Source organism: Pseudophryne corroboree, chromosome 11, assembly GCF_028390025.1.
Source record: "Pseudophryne corroboree isolate aPseCor3 chromosome 11, aPseCor3.hap2, whole genome shotgun sequence".
Classification (NCBI taxonomy): domain Eukaryota; kingdom Metazoa; phylum Chordata; class Amphibia; order Anura; family Myobatrachidae; genus Pseudophryne; species Pseudophryne corroboree.
This window is the reverse complement of record NC_086454.1, coordinates 171,280,618-171,303,570: the sequence shown is the minus strand read 5'-3', so window position 1 is coordinate 171,303,570 and position 22,953 is coordinate 171,280,618. Positions and strand designations below refer to the sequence as shown.

General features: G+C 44.5%; 1 protein-coding gene across 1 annotated transcript in view; it reads left to right on the top strand.

The window, feature by feature from the left end:
- The window catches only part of LOC134970067 (cathepsin W-like), a 120,691-nt gene that overhangs the window by 48,195 nt on the left and 49,543 nt on the right, over positions 1–22,953 (top strand). The window contains exon 7 of the mRNA XM_063946162.1: positions 20,969–21,088. Coding sequence (XP_063802232.1) covers positions 20,969–21,088 — 120 coding nt within the window. The remainder of the gene's footprint in view (positions 1–20,968; positions 21,089–22,953) is intronic.

The following is a 22,953-nucleotide window of genomic DNA, read 5'->3' as shown; positions in this document are numbered from 1 at the left end:
ATATATGCCATAAAGACATAATATATCTCTGAGTAATGAAGAAAGCATAAGTTGTTCTTTCACAATCAGCCAATCACAATCATTTCACCAGGACTGATGACATCATCATTATCAAAAGTGCATTTGCCCCTGCCCCTGACTACTTGTAAATGATCCAGTCCTTAAGTGTGTGTTCACAACTTAATGAACACTTACTGCTCACGGCTTACGCCATAATATCACTGTCCCACATAAGTAGGTGTCAGTGGCAGAATCACACACATCTGCATGCAGAGCCGACCCTAATTAATTTGGTGCCCCCTAGCAGATTATCCCAGGTTTAAGGGTCAGTCCCTTATATCCCTACCTTAGAAGTCATTCTATTGTATATGACACACTCTTTCCTTACAGCACAGAACCCCAGCCTCTCCTCTCTCAGCACCCCCCTCCCCTCCTTGCACTGTACCCATCTCAGCACAGCACCCCTCATCCAGCAATGCACCCATCACTTAGCACAGCACAAATCACAGCACCCCTCACCCAGCACAGTACTCGTCACCTGGCATAGCACTGGTCATAGCACCCATCTCAGCACTCCTCACCCAGCACAGACCACAGCACAGATTACCCCTAACCCAGTACAGCACGTCACACCCAGCACAGCACAGATCACCCAACACCGCACAGCACCATCCACCCCTCACTCAACATGTCAGCACAGAGCATACCTCTCACAGCACTGCACCCCTCACCTAACACAGCACAGATCATAGCAGCAGCACTAGCATCATCAGGGGGACATCACAGCAGCAGCACTCATCACTGCATTATCATAGAGACATCACTAGCGTCATCAGGGAGACATCACAGGCTACATCACTAGCATCACCATGGGGACATCACTAGCGTCATCAGGGGGACATCACAGGGTACATCACTAGCATCATCAGGGGGACATCACAGGCTACATCACTAGCATCACCATGGGGACATCACTAGCGTCATCAGGGGGATATCACAGGGTACATCACAAGCGTAACCATGGAGACTTTATAGGGTACATCACTAGCATCATCAGGGGGACATCACAGAGTACATCACTAGAGTCATCAGGGAGACATCACAGGCTACATCACTAGCATCACCATGGAGACATCACAGGGTACATCACTAGCGTCACCATGGAGACATCACAGTGTACATCACTAGCGTCACCATGGAGACATCACAGGGTACATCACTAGTGTCACCATGGAGACATCACATTGTACATCACTAGCGTCATCAGGGGGACATTACAGGGTACATCACTAGCGTCACCATGGAGAAATCACAGGGTACATCACTAGCGTCATCAGGGGGACATTACAGGGTACATCACTAGAGTCATCAGGGGGACATCACAGGCTACATCACTAGCGTCACCATGGAGACATCACAGGCTACATCACTAATGTCACCATGGAGACATCACAGGGTACATCACTAGCGTTACCATGGAGACATCACAGGGTACATCACTAGCGTTATCAGGGGGACATCACAGGGTACATCACTAGTGTCACCATGGTGACATCACAGGCTACATCACTAGCGTCATCAGGGGGACATCACAGGTTACATCACTAGTGTCACCATGGTGACATCACAGGCTACATCACTAGCGTCACCATGGGACATCACAGGGTACATCACTAGCGTCATCAGGGGGACATCACAGGATTTAACAGAATGAACTCAAGTAACAATATGAATGAATGATTATTATTTTCTGTGCATGATGAACTAATGGGAACAGATGTGCAGTAATCTGGGTGGTAGAACATAACACAGGGAACACACAACAGCACCCATTGTACATATATGATAACACAGGTATACCTATACCTGTTCCCAGTCCCCACAATCATCATCACACCCGGAGCCTGAGCCTGACACCCCATCAGGACCATGCCTGATGTAAGTGAGTTATTGAAAATCAAGTATAAGGGACTTGCTAGTTCGGAGTGCAGCTCCATGAGGACCCTTATGTGAATTCCGTCAGGACCAGGTGATTAATCTTAATTTTTTTAAATGGTTACTCATTACTTCCTCACTTAAATAAGCATTAAGCAGTGGGACATTATTATTGCTGAGGTTATGCGTCAATCCCGCCATCTGGTCCTCTCTTGTGAATACTGATGAGAAAAACTTGTTTAATTTTTCTGCTATGTCATTGTCGTCTTTGATTAGGATGCCCAAATTGTCTTTAAAAGGGCCTATACTCTCTTTCTTTAATCTTTTGTTGTTGATGTGTTTAAAAAATTTTTGGGGGTTTGATTTACTTTCCTTTGTTGTAAGCTTTTCCGTTACTATTTTAGACACTCTGATTTCTTTTTTGCATATTTTGTTACAATCCTTATAGTGCAGGAATGACTCCGCCTATCCATCCGACTTATACTTTTTGAAAGCTCGCCTCTTTTTGGCCATTGATTACTTAATCTTTTTATTAAGCCACATTGGTTTGGAATTATTACTCCTTATTTTTCTGCCCATGGGAATGAATTTACGGGTTTAACTAGCGAGCAAAGTTTTTAATACATCCCATTTCTCTGTAGTATTCTTGCCTTGAAACAAAATTTCCCAGTCAATGTCCCTTAAAATTTCTCTCACCTTGTCAAAGTTGGCTTTGCTAAAGTTTAGAGTCTTAGTTGGGCCTATATAGGGCTGCTTTTGAAAACTGGTATTGAATGTGACCATATTGTGGTCGCTGTTTCCTATGGGTTCCCCTACTATAATATTTGATATCAAATCCCCATTGTTTGTTAATACTAGATCTAAGATTGCATTGTACCTAGTTGGTTCCTCGATTAGTTGAAGTAAGCAGTGATCATTTAGTGTGTTTAAAAACCTAATACCCCTAGCAGTATCACATGAATCGTTTGTCCAATTAATCTCTGGATAGCTAAAATCTCCCAACACTATTACGTCTCCTAATTCTGCTGCTTTTTCTATTTGCTTCAGTAACAATTCCTCATCAGACACATTAATATCAGGTGGTTTGTAGCATATCCCTATAAGTATCTCTTTTGGTCCCTTTACCCCGCATGCAATTTCTACCCATAAAGTCTCCACAGTATTTGTCCTATCGTGAATGTCTTCCTATATATCAGGTTTTAAAAAAGGCTTTACATAAAGACATACCCCTCCACCATTTTTATTTAATCTGTCTCTCCTGAACAGTTTATAACCCTCTAGATTAATTGTCCAATCATGAGATTTGTCCCACCAATTTTCATTAATACCTATATCATCATACTGTTTGTTTGCTGCAAGGACTTCTAGTTCCCCCTTTTTTCCCTGTAAGGCTTCTAGTGTTTCCATACATACAATTAGGATAAGAGTTACCTCTACTGCTAGGAACTTTATTTTCTGTGTGCATAATCGGTGATCTGTGATTATTGTTAAATTTTGTTTTGGTAGTATCCTTGGTAATACTATTGCCGGCTGCTCTTTCCCTCCCCATTCTCCATCCCCATGTAGCTCACTACCTCCATCTTTACTATTCTCACTGCTTGACCCATAGTTTCTAGCTAAATCCTTCCCCTTAGGCACTTAGTTTAAAATCTCCTCCAACCTTCTAAACATCCATCCCCCGAGCACTACTGCCCCCCCCCCCTCAATCATGTGCAATCCATCGCAACAAAAAAGATTTACCTCCCTAATCTCCCTCTGTCTCCATGGGTTAGCGCGTGGCACAGGTAATATTTCAGAGAATATTACCCTAGATGTCCTTGCCTTTAGTTTGTGGCCTAAGTCCCTATAGTCATTCTTAAGGACATCCTATGAATGGTAGAGATATCTGCTGCAGTCCCATCTAGGGAATATTTCCAATTTGAGGTGACAGCACTGGACACACTGCCCTATCTATAAGCCTGGGTTGGTTAATTGACTTCTGACAAAAAATAATAAAAAGAACCCTAGTGTGTATGTGTGCATGGCATAGTTAATAAAGCGGCTAATTCAGGTTGGATCGCAAATCGCGATCCAATCAGAATTATTGCAATCACCCCGCGAGTACATATGTAGGGCCCATTATGCGCATGTGTCTGCATTTTCTGTGGGTGCCCCACAGAGAATGCTGTCGCCTCTGCTTGTCAATTAGGAAGGAGGTGGCAATGCTCAATTTCCAAGGCAGAGATGAAGCATTGCGTAGGCGGCACCAGAGAAACAGGTGGATAAACGGTGGGCATGACGGGGGCGGCTGTGTGACGTCATACACAGTCTCTGCGATCACTAAAATGGTGGTGGGCCTCCTATTTTTAGCGATGACGCTAAGATTTTGGTGCAACCACAATTTCTGTGTGGTCCGGGGAAGGGTTGCGGTTAGTATGCTGGGTGTCCTTGCCCTGCAATGGGCGGCCCCCAGCATGTGGCCCAAAGGATTGCAAATTTTGCTACTTAGAAGAATTTGTCCTTACTGAATCAGGTCAATGGTGTGCAAGCTCCATTTGGGCAGGAACTGATATGACAGACTTAAATAGTTGTTTGGACCATTTTATCGATGCTTATGCAAAACACTCATTTATACAGTGAAAATTAAAAATGCTGATTGCCTTGATTATTGACAAATCACCCCAATAATTGTATAATGTAGTTTAAGCCACAAGTGGAGATGCAGCTGAGGTGCAAACTGCCCATAGTTGGTCAATATGCCATATGTAGGCGCGGTTGCTAGAAATTGTGGCATTGATTCACAGAGCAGATGTGCATTCAACTCAAGAGTCTGGCCCAACAAGGGCAATGTAACACCCCAGTGTGTTAATGAAACAGTAATCTTATAATAAATTTTATATAAATAGGTTAGGCTAATGCAAATCCATTATTATACACAAGGTTTACCCCTCGCAGAGGAGAGTCAGGAGGAATGAATGTTCCCCCTCATGGAGGGTAGGTGAAACATCCCATTCAATATGGACATAGTGGAGGACTGTTTTATAAACCTTGTAAAAAGGGGGTCCGTGCTCCAGGATAGGGCCCCCACATCACGAGGTGTCAGTGGCACGCGAGTCAATCGTTAACTAACTGCTTGCGGGAGAGTTAGTAAAGGAGCCCGCGGGACAGATTGTCAGTCGGCTGAAGGTGACGGTCTCAGGCAGACTCAACGTTGCACGGCTAGAGTACCTGAAATGGAGGGGATCCGGTTGCCGTGTGTCGGAGCCCAAAGTAGCTACCTCGGATTCTCCCATGTGTAAAAGGAGAGTGGGGTTGATCCGGAGTGACGTCGCCTAGAAGGCGGACCTGGTCCTCCTTAGAAGACGGGTGGAGGCAGCATTTCCTTTCACGCATACCCAGGAGTGTGGCCTCACAGTAGACTGACAGTCACAGGTGAACCAAGTATCAGGGACTTATACCCCTTTCATATCACCAAAAAAAACCCGGCTTTTTACCGGGTTGCTGCCGAGCCGAACCAGGTAGAAGTGCGGTGTGAAAGCACCAGTCTGAATATCCCAGGACGTCCAACCCAGTATTTCTTCCTGGGTTAAAAGAAGGTTTGAACACGTATCGGACCCTTATTATTGTGCACTAAAATGGTACAGTCCCAGGATATTCAATCCACCTATGAAGAAATAGCGCTGATTGGTTGTTTCCAGTCAGCTGAGGTTTTTTTACAGTACTGCACTGCGAGCACACATGGTTTAAAGCAATCTGCACAGTTCTGCACTACTGTGGACCAGTCCTGCACTCCTTTGGACCTCATTAGCCATGGCAAACTGGAGTGATGAGGAAGTCAGGGAGTTGCTGCAGATCAGGGGTGAGGAAGAAATACCTTGGCAGATAACGGGTACAGTCAGGGATGCGATAACATATCGCAACGTCAGTAAAATGCTTGCGGCATCAGGCTTTATTAGGACCCAACAGCAGCTGTTCAATAAGTTGAAGGCACTCAAGAAACAATTTCACAAGGTTAACGACCACAATAGGAACTGCAGTGGTGCTGCCCGCATGGATTGGCAGTATTTTGAGCTTTGTGCCCATGCATTTGGCCATCCCGCATTAAGCAGCCCTGTGACATTGTCATCCAGTCTGGCTGTCGCTGAAACTAGCCATGCCTGTGCTGCAGAACCTGCTTCCTCCTGTAGTGACCCCAGAAGCACGATCATCTCCACCACCGTCACCTGCATTGTTTGTGGATGAGCCAACACCCATGGTGGAAGATCCACTGCTGATGGAAGAAGGCGGTGTGTTGCCTACAACACAGGTGGCTGATAAGATACAACCTGGACCTAGTGTGGCCGCAACAACCCCAACATCAACAACCCCAACGCAGCCTTTACGAGGACCAGGGCCCTCATTCCGAGTTGATCGGTCGCAAGGCGAATTTAGCAGAGTTACACACGCTAAGCCGCCGCCTACTGGGAGTGAATCTTAGCTTCTTAAAATTGCGACCGATGTATTCGCAATATTGCGATTACTAACTACTTAGCAGTTTCAGAGTAGCTCCAGACTTACTCTGCCTGTGCGATCAGTTCAGTGCTTGTCGTTCCTGGTTGACGTCACAAACACACCCAGCGTTCGCCCAGGCACTCCCACCGTTTCCCCGGCCACTCCTGCGTTTTTTCCGGAAACGGTAGCGTTTTCAGCCACACGCCCCTGAAACGCCGTGTTTCCGCCCAGTAACACCCATTTCCTGTCAATCACATTACGATCGCCGGAGCGAAGAAAAAGCCGTGAGTAAAAATACTTTCTTCATAGTAAAGTTACTTGGCGCAGTCGCAGTGCGAACATTGCGCATGCGTACTAAGCGGATTTTCACTGCGATGCGATGAAAAATACCGAGCGAACAACTCAGAATGAGGGCCCATGGAAATTAACTACGATATACTGTATTTTCACCAAAATCTGGACATACACTTGTCTTATTATTTGGCTACTTGTCACCCGATTCCGATGAATATGCCAGAGAAAGCGTGTAGCAAGTGGCCAAATAATAAAATATTCAAAAGTAATTGGAGATGAATTACAACTAAAATAATATTAAAAATGATAAATGTTGCAGTGTATGCAGTGTGTAGGTGGGAGGAGACCACAGACACCCTTGCTATCATCACTGCAGTTTTCTATAGCCTCACTGCAATTCACATTTGTTAAGACATTTTTGATCTCTTGCGCCCACAGTATATACTGTAACACCACGCAGGAGGAGGCCTAACAAAACAGAACAGGCAGTCAAAGCCATGACGACTGTTCTGCTGGATAAGCTTGAGCTAATGGACACAGCCATGGCAGCCAGGGAAGATGCTCGCATGGACCATCTCCTGGCAGTGGAACAAACCATGCAGAACAATTTTATGGATCATATTTGTGAGCTACAGAGGGAGAACCAGAAGTTTCTCACATCTCTGTTTGGTAGCCAAAGTCAACGCTTAGGGCACCCACATACTATGCCTTCCCAATACAGTCACTCATATCCCCATTTTAATCTTACACCGTACCCAGCACCGTATGAGTATAGTCATCCCCAACCACCCCCTACACAGAGGCCGGTAGATCCTAATGCACCGGTGTACCCAGCACCGTATGAGTATACTCATTCCCAACCACCCCTCACACAGAGGCCGGTGGACCCTAATGCTCCGGTGTATAAAAATTGACCTTAATCTCCTTGGCTTTTAATTATTTATATTACCAGAGTATTTGCTGGCTTGTTGTTGCTGTTATTATATTTTAGAAAAACCTTAAAACATTTATAATATGCTATATATTAACATAGTATTGTTATTTGATATGTACAGTTCTTGTTTTGTATAAAGTAAAAAGGTGTCACACCTGTTTTGTAAACCTACTGAAATTAAATTTTTCAACAAAAAACAAAGTGTAGCACACAATCAGTTGAACATGGGCACAGAAGTTGAATGGCCAAAGACATTTTTGGGAAACTATAACAAACTACAAAACATTTAAACCAACAAAGATGAAAAGTTGCCCATTATTGCAGCCCTAACTTGTTCCGCACTTGCTGCATGGTCACCCAAATATGACTCCATATCAAGTGCAGGGAAAACACAGAGTCCTTTACTGTCCACCCCGGTAGGAATTCCTCCCTCCCAAACTCACAGAGATTATGCAGTATACAGCATGCTGCCACAATGTTAGGCATAATCAAAAGGTCCACATTGTTCCTTTTCAAAAGACAACGCCAACGACCTTTTAACCTGCTGAACGCAAATTCAACCATTCTGGAGGAGCTTAGTGTGTGAGTGTGTCTTATCTGGTTTGGAATCAGCTGACCGAGTTGCATGAACCCCTTCAGCAACCATCTTCTCAAAGAGTAAGCTGCATCCCCAATTATATGGACCGGTACTTCCACTCCATCAACTGTTTTAGAGTTCTACACAAAGAGTAAAAAAAAAATACATTAAGAATAGGAGCAGATTCCTCCGTTAGGGGCAGACTGGGGACCATAGATGGGGTGTTGGCATTTGCGGGTAAGATGAAATAATATTTGGGTGCAATGATGGAATCATGTTCAATAGGAAACATTACATCCTATGTTAATGCTCAGGGTGTAATATATATGCATGACCAATAGGGCCAGCTATAATAACATAGTTAAAAAAATTAAAATTTACTTACCACTCTAGGGAAAACCAGCCACCTTGCTTTTCCTCTGCTAGACGAAACAGGTCAGAATTGGCAAGTACTCGAGCATCATGCGCCCGTTCAGGCCAACCAATAAATACATCTATGAAGCTGGGAAACAAAATAATTAGTTCGGAAATGTAGAAAGATAAATGTAAAAAATAAAGGACAGAACATTCTTAACAATATTTATGATCCACCACAGCCTGTAAAATTATGGAGTGCGACCCTTTTCGGTTGTAATAATCAGCATGGTTATCGTGAGGGGCTATGATAGGAATGTGGGTACCATCAATTGCACCTGCGCATTGAGGATATCCGTGAGTCTTGAAACAATTTATGGTGTCCTGTAAGCGCTGTTCTTGGGGTAGACAAATAAATCAATAGTATAGACTTTGCACCAGTGCCCGTGTGACTTCATAAGCGATGTTGCACACTGTTGAAATGCCCACACCAAATAGGCACGACAGGGTGCAATATTCACCGGGAGTCGCGTACCACCACAATGCTATCGCTAGCCTCCTACTTGGCTCTATGAGTGTACTCTGCCTAGCGAGTGTTGGGGTCAATAGATCCAAGAGATAATAGAAGGTCTGCTGTGACATCCTGAAGTGTAACTTCCACTGGATATCCTCAAAATTAAGGACGCAGTGCATGAACGCTTGTCCATGCTGCCTTTCTCTGAACCACAATCTTCAGTCAGAAGAGAGGTGGAGGTACAGGATAGTCGACACCGATGCTGTTGTGAGAGATCTCCTCCTACGCAGATATTGTCTCTGCAAAATATCCCTTTCAGTCAAAAAATGCAACCTCCTCCATCTTGTTAAATAGCTGCTGAAGAAACTACAGACAGTGAGAAGCTGCAATAACCTCTCACAGCCTAAATCCAGCAGCAGTACAGCTGAGACACTCATAAATTCCGGGCTCTGTACTGGGACATGTGCTCTGTCGGCCATGATTGCTGCACTGTGAGCATTCCCCAGCCCCTTCCTTTCTTGTAGAAAACTGGGAACCAATCAAGTCCTTTTAAAATGTCATCACACTGGTTTTAACATGGGTGACCCGGTATTGAGCAAAAAGGCACCAACACAGCAATAACCCGGGAATAACCCAGGTCAGTATTGCGATGTGAACGTCTCTTACCCGGGTCGGAGCCGTGTTCAAATCCCGGATCTGACCCGGGTTTGCAATGTGAAAGGGGTATTAGACAGTCAAGGCAGAGCTGAAAGCTCCATATACGGGCAGCATCATCTACAGGAGAGGTAGTCCCCTAAAACACCACACAGGAAACCTCTACAGCCTTAAGGAGGGGAGTGACACTTATTGAGTACCTGGTGACAGATGTAACGATATTAGCCAGCATCATTGCTGCTAGCAGAGGAACTGCTAAAGACTGTAAAAGCTAGCGGAAATTTAATCTGCACTGTATGCAAAGGTTCCTGTTTAACCAAATGTTATTTAGTGATGTGCACCGGACATTTTTCGGGTTTTGTGTTTTGGGTTTGGATTCGGTTCCGCGGCCGTGTTTTGGATTCGGACGCATTTTGGCAAAACCTCACCGAAATTTTTTTGTCGGATTCGGGTGTGTTTTGGATTCGGGTGTTTTTTTAAAAAAACCCTAAAAAACAGCTTAAATCATAGAATCTGGGGGTCATTTTGATCCCATAGTATTATTAACCTCAATAACCATAATTTCCACTCATTTCCAGTCTATTCTGAACACCTCACACCTCACAATATTATTTTTAGTCCTAAAATTTGCACCGAGGTCGCTGGATGGCTAAGCTAAGCGACACAAGTGGCTGACACAAACACCTGGCCCATCTAGGAGTGGCACTGCAGTGTCAGACAGGATGGCACGTCCAAAAAATTGTCCCCAAACAGCACATGATGCAAAGAAAAAAAGAGGCGCACCAAGGCCGCTGTGTGACTAAGCTAAGCGACACAAGTGGCCGACACAAACACCTGGCCCATCTAGGAGTGGCACTGCAGTGTCAGACAGGATGGCACTTAAAAAAAATTGTCCCCAAACAGCACATGATGCAAAGAAAAAAAGAGGCGCACCAAGGTCGCTGTGTGACTAAGCTAAGCGACACAAGTGGCCGACACAAACACCTGGCCCATCTAGGAGTGGTGCTGCAGTGTCAGACAGGATGGCACTTCAAAAAAATAGTCCCCAAACAGCACATGATGCAAAGAAAAATCAAAGAAAAAAGAGGTGCAAGATGGAATTGTCCTTGGGCCCTCCCACCCACCCTTATGTTGTATAAACAGGACATGCACACTTTAACGAACCCATCATTTCAGCGACAGGGTCTGCCACACGACTGTGACTGAAATGACTGGTTGGTTTGGGCCCCCACCAAAAAAGAAGCAATCAATCTCTCCTTGCACAAACTGGCTCTACAGAGGCAAGATGTCCTCCTCCTCATCATCCTCCGATTCCTCACCCCTTTCACTGTGTACATCCCCCTCCTCACAGATTATTAGTTTGTCCTCACTGGAATCCACCATCTCAGATCCCTGTGTACTTTCTGGAGGCAATTGCTGGTGAATGTCTCCACGGAGGAATTGATTATAATTAATTTTGATGAACATCATCTTCTCCACATTTTCTGGAAGTAACCTCGTACGCCGATTGCTGACAAGGTGAGTAGCTGCACTAAACACTCTTTCGGAGTACACACTGGAGGGAGGGCAACTTAGGTAGAATAAAGCCAGTTTGTGCAAGGGCCTCCAAATTGCCTCTTTTTCCTGCTAGTATATGTATGGACTGTCTGATGTGCCTACTTGGATGCGGTCACTCATATAATCCTCCACCATTCTTTCAATGGTGAGAGAATCATATGCAGTGACAGTAGACGACATGTCAGTAATCGTTGGCAGGTCCTTCAGTCCGGACCAGATGTCAGCACTCGCTCCAGACTGCCCTGCATCACCGGCAGTGGGTGGGCTCGGAATTCTTAGCCTTTTCCTCGCACCCCCAGTTGCGGGAGAATGTGAAGGAGGAGATGTTGACGGGTCACGTTCCGCTTGACTTGACAATTTTCTCACCAGCAGGTCTTTGAACCTCTCCTGACTTGTGTCTGCCGGAAAGAGAGATACAACGTAGGTTTTAAATCTAGGATCGAGCACGGTGGCCAAAATGTAGTGCTCTGATTTCAACAGATTGACCACCCGTGAATCCTGGTTAAGCGAATTAAGGGCTCCATCCACAAGTCCCACATGCCTAGCGGAATCGCTCTGTTTTAGCTCCTCCTTCAATGTCTCCAGCTTCTTCTGCAAAAGCCTGATGAGGGGAATGACCTGACTCAGGCTGGCAGTGTCTGAACTGACTTCACGTGTGGCAAGTTCAAAGGGTTGCAGAACCTTGCACAACGTTGAAATCATTCTCCACTGCGCTTGAGTCATGTACATTCCCCCTCCTTTGCCTATATCGTGGGCAGATGTATAGGCTTGAATGGCCTTTTGCTGCTCCTCCATCCGCTGAAGCATATAGAGGGTTGAATTCCACCTCGTTACCACCTCTTGCTTCAGATGATGGCAGGGCAGGTTCAGGATTGTTTGGTGGTGCTCTAGTCTTCTGTACGCGGTGGCTGAATGCCGAAAGTGGCCCGCAATTCTTCGGGCCACCGACAGCATCTCTTGCACGCCCCTGACGTTTTTTAAATAATTCTGCACCACCAAATTCAATGTATGTGCAAAACATGGGACGTGCTGGAATTTGCCCAGATGTAATGCACGCACAATATTGCTGGCGTTGTCCGATGTCACAAATCCCCAGGAGAGTCCAATTGGGGTAAGCCATTCTGCGATGATCTTCTTCAGTTTCCGTAAGAGGTTGTCAGCTGTGTGCCTCTTCTGGAAAGCGGTGATACAAAGCGTAGCCTGCCTAGGAACGAGTTGGCGTTTGCGAGATGCTGCTACTGGTGCCGCCGCTGCTGTTCTTGCTGCGGGAGGCAATACATCTACCCAGTGGGCTGTCACAGTCATATAGTCCTGAGTCTGCCCTGCTCCACTTGTCCACATGTCCGTGGTTAAGTGGACATTGGGTACAACTGCATTTTTTAGGACACTGGTGACTCTTTTTCTGAGGTCTGTGTACATTTTCGGTATCGCCTGCCTAGAGAAATGGAACCTAGATGGTATTTGGTACCGGGGACACAGTACCTCAATCAAGTCTCTAGTTGCCTCTGAATTAACGGTGGATACCGGAACCACGTTTCTCACCGCCCAGGCTGCCAAGGCCTGAGTTATCTGCTTTGCAGCAGGATGACTGCTGTGATATTTCATCTTCTTCGCAAAGGACTGTTGGACAGTCAATTGCTTACTGGAAGTAGTACAAGTGGTCTTCCGACTTCCCCTCTGGGATGACGATCGACTCCCAGCAGCAACAACAGCAGCGCCAGCAGCAGCAGGCGTTACACTCAAGGATGCATCGGAGGAATCCCGGCAGGAGAGGACTCGTCAGACTTGACAGTGACATGGCCTGCAGGACTATTGGCTTTCCTGGGGAAGGAGGAAATTGACACTGAGGGAGTTGGTGGTGTGGTTTGCAGGAGCTTGGTTACAAGAGGAAGGGATTTTGTGGTCAGTGGACTGCTTCCGCTGTCATCCAAAGTTTTTGAACTTGTCACTGACTTGTGATGTATGCGCTGCAGGCGACGTATAAGGGAGGATGTTCCGAGGTGGTTAACGTCCTTACCCCTACTTATTACAGCTTGACAAAGGCAACACACGGCTTGACACCTGTTGTCCGCATTTGTGTTGAAATAATTCCACACCGAAGAGCTGACTTTTTTTTGTATTTTGACCAGGCATGTCAATGGCCATATTCGTCCCACGGACAACAGGTGTCCCCCCGGGTGCCTGACTTAAACAAACCACCTCACCATCAGAATCCTCCTTGTCAATTTCCTCCCCAGCGCCAGCAACACCCATATCCTCATCCTGGTGTACTTCAACAGTGAGATCTTCAATTTGACTATCAGGAACTGGACTGCGGGTGCTCCTTCCAGCACTTGCAGGGGGCGTGCAAATGGTGGAAGGCGCAAGCTCTTCCCGTCCAGTGTTGGGAAGGTCAGGCATCGCAACCGACACAATTGGACTCTCCTTGGGGATTTCTGATTTTGAAGAACGCACAGTTCTTTGCTGTGCTTTTGCCAGCTTAAGTCTTTTCATTTTTCTAGCGAGAGGATGAGTGCTTCCATCCTCATGTGAATCTGAACCACTAGCCATGAACATAGGCCAGGGCCTCAGCCGTTCCTTGCCACTCCGTGTCGTAAATGGCATATTGGCAAGTTTACGCTTCTCATCAGACGCTTTCAATTTTGATTTTTGGGTAATTTTACTGAACTTTTGTTTTTTGGATTTTACATGCTCTCTACTATGACATTGGGCATCGGCCTTGGCAGACGACGTTGATGGCATTTCATCGTCTCGGCCATGACTAGTGGCAGCAGCTTCAGGACGAGGTGGAAGTGGATCTTGATCTTTCCCTATTTTAACCTCCACATTTTTGTTCTCCATTTTTTAATGTGTGGAATTATATGCCAGTATCAATAGCAATGGCCTACTACTATATATACTGCGCACAACTAAAATGCACCACAGGTATAGAATGTAGATGGATAGTATACTTAATGACGACACAGAGGTAGGTACAGCAGTGGCCTTCCGTACCGTACTGCTATATATACTGGTGGTCACTGTGTCAGCAAACTGCAAAACTAAAATGCACCACAGGTATAGAATGTAGATGGATAGTATACTTAATGACGACACAGAGGTAGGTACAGCAGTGGCCTTCCGTACCGTACTGCTATATATACTGGTGGTCACTGTGTCAGCAAACGGCAAAACTAAAATGCACCACAGATATAGAATGTAGATGGATAGTATACTTAATGACGACACAGAGGTAGGTACAGCAGTGGCCTTCCGTACCGTACTGCTATATATACTGGTGGTCACTGTGTCAGCAAACTGCACAACTAAAATGCACCACAGGTATAGAATGTAGATGGATAGTATACTTAATGACGACACAGAGGTAGGTACAGCAGTGGCCTTCCGTACCGTACTGCTATATATACTGGTGGTCACTGTGTAAGCAAACTGCAAAACTAAAATGCACCACAGGTATAGAATGTAGATGGATAGTATACTTAATGACGACACAGAGGTAGGTACAGCAGTGGCCTTCCGTACCGTACTGCTATATATACTGGTGGTCACTGTGTCAGCAAACTGCAAAACTAAAATGCACCACAGGTATAGAATGTAGATGGATAGTATACTTAATGACGACACAGAGGTAGGTACAGCAGTGGCCTTCTGTACCGTACTGCTATATATACTGGTGGTCACTGTGTCAGCAAATTGCAAAACTAAAATGCACCACAGGTATAGAATGTAGATGGATAGTATACTTAATGACGACACAGAGGTAGGTACAGCAGTGGCCTTCCGTACCGTACTGCTATATATACTGGTGGTCACTGTGTCAGCAAACTGCACAACTGAAATGCACCACAGGTATAGAATCTAGATGGATAGTATACTTGACGACACAGAGGTAGGTACAGCAGTGGCCTACTGTACCGTAATGCTATATATTATATACTGGTGGTCACTGGTCAGCAAAACTCTGCACTGTACTCCTCCCATATAATATTATACTGGTGGTCCCCAGTCCCCATAATAAAGCAGCACACTGAGCACAGATATGGAGTGTTTTTCAGGCAGACAACGTATACTGGTGGTCACTGTCAGCAAAACTCTGCACTGTACTCCTGCTATATAATACAGCTGCTCCCCAGTCCCCACAATTAAGCAGTGTGAGCACAAATATATGCAGCACACTGAGCACAGATAAGGAGCGTTTTTTTCAGGCAGAGAACGGATAAAACTGGTGGTCACTGATCAGCAAAACTCTGCACTGTACTCCTCCTATATTATACAGCTGCTCCCCAGTCCTCCCCACAATTAAGCAATAAAGCACAATCAAGTTCAACATTAACGGAGAGGACGCCAGCCACGTCCTCTCCCTAACATTTCCAATGCACGAGTTAAAATGGCGGCGACGCGCGGCTGCTTATATAGAATCCGAATCTCGCGAGAATCCGACAGCGGGATGATGACGTTCGTGCGCGCTCGGATTAACCGAGCCATACGGGAGAATCCAAGTATGGCTCGGACCCGTGTAAAAAGGGTGAAGTTCGGGGGGGTTCGGTTTCCGAGAAACCGAACCCGCTCATCACTAATTTATCTACAGTAAAGACCCATCAGTCAGCTGTCTGAGGTTGGTTGTGTTTGACTATACCCCACTAACTCATAACAGTGAGGGATTTCACTAGAGTAAAAAGTGATAAGGATCCAATATGAAGTTAAAACTGCAGTCCTTTGCTCTCCAAGTTCAAGCAGCGCATAGTAGCACTATTTCAAGTTTGTTTAAGGAGTATAGTGTTCATAATATTAAAATCACCAAATATCGCAGGGAGCTAACCTTCCAACAAACTCAGGTTTGCACCATTCAAGTGTTAAATATTGCCGTGTCAACACCGTGACATCTTGGATTCTCTTTAGCTAAAGGAAATAAATAACTACCTACATATTTGACTGCACCACTGTAAAGCTCAGCTGAACTGAATTACTTGAATAGCTTTAGTATATACTGGGTGAATGCCTAGGTTTCATTTCTTTGTTTACGAGTTGTAACAGAGAGCTAAAAAAAAAACATAATCCTATTGAAAAGTTTTGCTCATATCAGACTAGAAATTGTAATAATATTGTTTGCTGAATTGTCTGCATGTGAAAAATTGATCAGTATTATCGAGTTAGGTAACATCTGTGTTTGTTCTTCCTCATGAAAGAAGACTCTGTGACACCACGGTGCTGAGAAATAAAATAGTTTTTTTTCCTGTGTGAAATGTAGTGTAAAAACTTATTGCCAACGACTGTATATAAGTTTTCCGCAAGTAAAACCGTTGATAGAACTCTTGGTGTCCATCCTTGTTACCTTTCTGTGGAGAATTAAAGAGAAACCTTGTGATAAAAAAAGGGCTGGTCCACCTTATAGTACTAACTAACCCGTATACTTGCCTATATATCGAACTTCACATGATACTTATCCTAGAGTATCACAGCAGGATCCTGCATCTGTCTCTCAGCAGCTCCAGGCATAAGTACACTGTATGCACACACACCCCTGTGATCATACCATCTGGGTCTGTGAGAGAGAGAGAGAGAGAGAGAGGGTATATTTACTAAGGTGCAGGTTTATAGATGTGGCGATTTCAACTATTATCATCAAGAAGCTTCTAGATAAATGATAAGGATCTGATTGGTTGCTATAGGCAACATCTCCACTTGTGTAAACCCACACTTTAGTAAATATACCCAATATCGAGAGAGACAGACTGCCCCAGCAAGTTGTTAGAGGCTTGTGGTACTGCAGCTGCCTACCACATGTTCCTGCTGCCACAGTGTATAATAGGGAGGCTCAGGAAGAGCAGGGTACTGTAACAAAGAATATATAAATGGATATCCCCAGCGCAAGCTGGGTCGAATAAATGATTGATAACACTATGTATATGGTGAATAAATTGTTTATTAAAAAATAAACTTTATATGTGCATATTCAAAACACGTTCTAGTCTAATTGATAATCTTTATAAATTCGCAAAAGTGATATTAATTTCATTATTTTAAAAAAACATTATTTTAAAAAAGGATTAAGGTCGAAATCAATATTAAGACCTTTAGGTGCTAGGGTGCCCATATGGTAAATTAATTTAGTTTCTTCTTTTATAAGATATTCCTCTATTTTGCCCCCTCTCCATGGTGTAAAACATGTGGATTTCCATTATGTTCTTCTTGAAAGTGGATTGGGATGCTATGGTCCTTCTTTTTATTCTTTATGTTGCAAAGATGCTCCTGAACCCTAATGTGTAACTTTCGTTTCGTTTGGCCTATGTATTGTAGACCACAGGGGCAATAAAGTAAATAAATGACTCCAATGCTGTTACAGCTGATTCGTTCCTTTATTTTAAATTCGGAACCATTCGAAAAGGAAAGGACTGATTCAACCGCTTTTGTGGAATTCGTTCTTGTTTTCCTACATGCGGTACACATGCCGCATCTGGAGAAACCTTTTCTCGTTTCAACTTTCTTAGATGTTATGTCGGTTTGTTGATGGCTATTAACCAGAAAGGATTTCAAACTTGGAGCTCTTTTATAGACAAAATGTGGTCTTGATGGTAAGATCTCTTTAAGGACTTCATCTGATAGCAAAATATGCCAGTGTTTCCGTATACTCTGTTCGAGCATATGGTTTTGGGATGAAAATTTGGAAATATAAAGAACGTCCTGTGTGCTTATTTTTCTTCGGTTTGTATTTAAGAAGATCTGAACGTTGTAATTCCTTCGTGGTGAGTTTCGTCTCTTGGAGAGCTTCTTTATTGTAGTTTTTTTCTTCAAAATTGATAATGAGGTCTTCAACCTGGGCATCAAAATCTGTTTCCTTAGAGCAATTTCTTTTAATGCTTCTCATCTGTCCTCCCGGAATATTGCATATCCAATTCTTATGATGGTTACTATTTGCATTCAGGTAACTGTTACTATCTGTAGGTTTTATGTAGGTTTTTGTCTCTAGTTTATTATTCTCCACAAAGATAGTTAGATCCAGGAAATATATGGACTTGTCACTGATGGTGCTGGTGAATTCCATATTAACTGTATTCCCGTTGATCTCCTTAATGAACTCTTCTAATTCATTCCGGTCACCCTTCCATATTATAATTACATCATCGATGTATCTTGCCCATAGATGAAGTTTTTCCATATATTTCTTATTGTGCCATATATTCCTTGTTTACCATTCTGCCAAAAAAAGGTTTTCATATGAGGGTGCAAATTTTGTGCCCATTGCTGTTCCGGTACGTTGAACATAAAAAGCATCTTTGTACCAAAAGAAATTATGATTAAGAATGAAATCAATAGATTCCATTATAAAATCAATCTGTTCTTGTCTCAAAGTTTTAGTTTCGGTGATCTTGCTTCTGACATACTCGCATCCAATATCATGATGGATGCACGTATAAAGTGCCTTAATATCGCACGTTGCCAAAAGTAGACCATTTTCCCATTGTATCTCATTTAAAATATTTATGATTCGAGTCGTGTCTTTTATATACCCTTTTTGCTGTATAACTATCGGTTGTAGAAATTTATCTATATACCCTGATAGGTTCACCGTTAGAGATCCTACCCCTGCTACTATCGGGCATCCCGGAGGATTGTTTCTGTCTTTGTGTATCTTAGGCAGAAGGTAGAATACCGGGATGGTAGGGTTCTTGTTATTCAAATATTCAAATTCTTGTTTGTTCAGAATTCCGGCATTCTTCCCTTTTCCCAGTAATTGGCTCAAGTCCTCCATAAACTCTGTGGTGGGATCTTTTTTGAGGATCTTGTATATTTATCAAACAGCCACTTTTTCAAACAGAGGGAGTAAGTCGCAAATCCGCGCATCCACAGCTTATATAAGCACCTTACTATTTGTGCAATATTTTTTCATTCTATTTATAAAGTACCAGGAACGTTTTTTGAGTTCTAACACTGGTTTGGGACACTGCGTTTTTATGTTTGTATGTTTTATGTAGTTTGTCTCCTTTGTTTACCGGTAATAGGCCAGACATTATTTTTATATTTCTCTTATTGAGAATACATTTGTAATATATCTAGGTACCATTTTAGAGATATATAGTTTTTAGAATATCAATTTTGCATTATACTCATTTTTTAATAAACAATTTATTCACCATATACATAGTGTTAGCAATCATTTATTCAACCCAGCTTGCGCTGGGGATATCCATTTATATATTCTTGTCTATAGAGTGGAATTAGGTAGTGATTCCACATTCCCTATAGCAGCATTTTGGGTACAGTGATTGTTTAACTTCTCCTCTAGCGCAGTGCCACATCTTTCTTTTGAGCAGGGTACTGTAACTAGTGTGGATGTGACAAGGTGACACTGTGCAGAGTGACTGTTCTGGGCGCATCTCACACTCACCAGGTTAAAAACTGTCTCCACCATGTCTCTGGTGCTCCCCTCCTTGACCTCCAGCAGCCCGCTCAGCACGTCGAATTTCATATGAATGCCACTCTGCCTCTCTCCTCACCTGTTGTCTGCACCTGTGTTTCCTGGCCGGCCATGGCTGGTGCCGGGGTGCACAGGGCACGTCGTGCTTTGCCAGGGTACTGTTTGGGCAGATGGGTGCCAGGATTTGTGCTGCTTCTGCTGCTGCCATACACCAGGAACGCCTTCCTTTATCAGGTGCGCCAGGATCAGTGACCCTTCTCACTCACTGCAGCATCCTAGGAAGTGGCCGCTGCTCCGCCACCCCCTACATTAGTTCCTGTTACTGCTGCCTTGTACTCTACTGGCTGCAGGTTCCTGACAGGGTAGCAATCCCATTGGGCTGCCTTGTCACTGTTTGGAACGTTACCCGCAGTAGTGGTGGGTTAACAGAGACTGTCCGGAGCTCATACTTGCCTACTTTTGAAAAAGCATTTCAAGGAGGTTGTGGAAGTAACGCCTACTATATCAGCGCTGACATATACTTCTACATCTGAGAGGCGTGTCATAAAAATGACTTACAGTCAAGTGTAAATGAGCCCCAAAATTAGTAAGATCTATTTGCTGAAGAAAAGACACTTATATATTTTTCAGGATTTGTTTGTGTATTCTGTTTTACAAGAGGTTCCATATGCTGTAAGTGGCCATGAGAAACCTTATTTAAAATGCATGTAGACATAGGGATATTGTGCCTTATAATCAATTCAGGGAAATGACACTGATGAGCCCATTTGAATGTATTTATCTCTAATTTCTTTTTCTCTCCCAAGAATGTAACAGCTGCATAATGGGGGTAAGGTGCAGTCAGGGAGATTGAAGGACTATTCAGGGAGTCAGGGAGATTGCTACTATTTCAGGGAGTCTCCTGCAGAATAAGGGAGGGTGGGTAACTATGCCAGAGCTACAACAAGATCAGTAAGTGAGCGTGGCTGTTCCTGTATGTTATGATCTTCCAGTGCTATAGGGCTGGTGCATACCTCCCAATTGTTCCAATTTTGGCGGGATAGTCCCATTTTTCACTGTCTGTCCCGCTGCACTACCCGAGGGACACAGTGTCCAGCGGTGGGGGGGCAATTGGGATATCTCCCCTGTCACTCGCTGCTCTAATCCCCGGCAGAGAGGGACAGTGGCTACAGGTACCCATGTAAATCACTTTTCATGTTTGAGATCCAGTGAATAACAAGATATCTTTTATAATTAAATATATTTCTATTATTTCTTGTGCAGATGGATTGGTGACCGAGACGGATTACCCGTATGTGGGGACAACAAAACATTGTATGAGTAGGAAGCTAAATAAAGTTGGGCTTATACGTGATTTCATAATGCTTCCTAAAAATGAGCATGGTAAGAACCAATACCCGGCCACATTTGTATGGTGGAAATAATCCTCCAACAAATACTGTGCATCATGTATATAAACAGTGTACATGAGAGGTACACACAAAGTAAATGGTTCATTTTTAATTGATGTGTAAATTCTGTTCTGACCCGATCTGCCAAATAGATTGCCCTTTTGCCCTAGGTGAGACTCTGTGGAAGATCATTGGGAATGTACTGTAGTATGATTGTCAACAAACACAATAAGAACCCTGAATGGAAGATGCTGCAATGTCGGCAAGTGTAAAATGCTACTTACAGCACTTGCAAAAATGGGCCCTCATTCAGATCCTGATGGATCTGCCTCCTGATGCACAAAGGGGTGTGGATCATTACAGAGCCGGCCCTAACCAATATGATGCCCTAGGCAAGATTTTGGCTGGTGCCCCCTAGCACCACCGCTGGTTCCACCTCTGACCTTGCACCTCTTTCCCAGCACCATCACCCCTCACCCATAGCAGTCCTTATTTTGGTATTTGTACCCCCTATATTTTAAATAGGAACAGTTTGCACATTTGGCACACAGCCCAAAAAGGTGTGTGTTTTCTCTAACGTCCTAGTGGATGCTGGGGATTCCGTAAGGACCATGGGGAATAGACGGGCTCCGCAGGAGACTGGGCACTCTAAGAAAGATTTAGTACTACTGGTGTGCACTGGCTCCTCCCTCTATGCCCCTCCTCCAGACCTCAGTTAGAATCTGTGCCCGGCCAGAGCTGGGTGCTTTTAGTGGGCTCTCCTGAGCTTGCTAATAAGAAAGTATTTTAGTTAGGTTTTTTATTTTCAGAGAGCTTCTGCTGGCAACAGACTCTCTGCTACGAGGGACTGAGGGGAGAGAAGCAAACCTACTAACTGCGGCTAGGTTGCACTTCTTAGGCTACTGGACACCATTAGCTCCAGAGGGTTCGAACACAGGATCTTAACCTTGGTCGTCCGTTCCCGGAGCCGCGCCGCCGTCCCCCTCGCAGAGCCAGAAGACAGAAGCCGGCAGAAGCAAGAAGACATGAAATCGGCGGCAGAAGACTCCTGTCTTCACATGAGGTAGCGCACAGCACTGCAGCTGTGCGCCATTGCTCCCGCATTACACCCACACACTCCGGTCACTGTAGGGTGCGGGGCGCAGGGGGGGGGCGCCCTGGGCAGCAATTAAGTACCTCCTGGCAAAAGCAGCATATATACAGTTGGACACTGTTATATGCATGAGCCCCCGCCATTAATTTTACACAAAATCGCGGGAGAAGCCCGCCGCTGAGGGGGCGGGGCCTTCTTCCTCAGCACTCACCAGCGCCATTTTCTCTCCACAGCTCCGCTGAGAGGAAGCTCCCCAGGCTCTCCCCTGCACGATAGAGAGGGTGAAAAAGGGAGGGGGAGCACATAAATTTGGCGTAAAAACAATATATACAGCAGCTACTGGGTTAACACTAAGTTACTGTGTGATTCCTGGGTCATATAGCGCTGGGGTGTGTGCTGGCATACTCTCTCTCTGTCTCTCCAAAGGGCCTTGTGGGGGAACTGTCTTCAAATAGAGCATCCCCTGTGTGTGTGGTGTGTCGGTACGTGTGTGTCGACATGTCTGAGGTAAAAGGCTCCCCTAAGGAGGAGATAGAGCAAATATGTGTGTGAGAGGGTGTCTCCGTCGACAACGCCGACACCTGTTTGGATATGTGTACGTGCTGAGGTGAATTTATTGCACAAAAGATTAGAGAACAGACAGGAAATCTACCCATGTCTGTCCCTATGTCACAGAGACCTTCAGAGTCTCACAATGCTCACTATCCAAAATAATAAACACTGATATTGACACGGAGTTTGACTCCAGTGTCGACTACGATAAT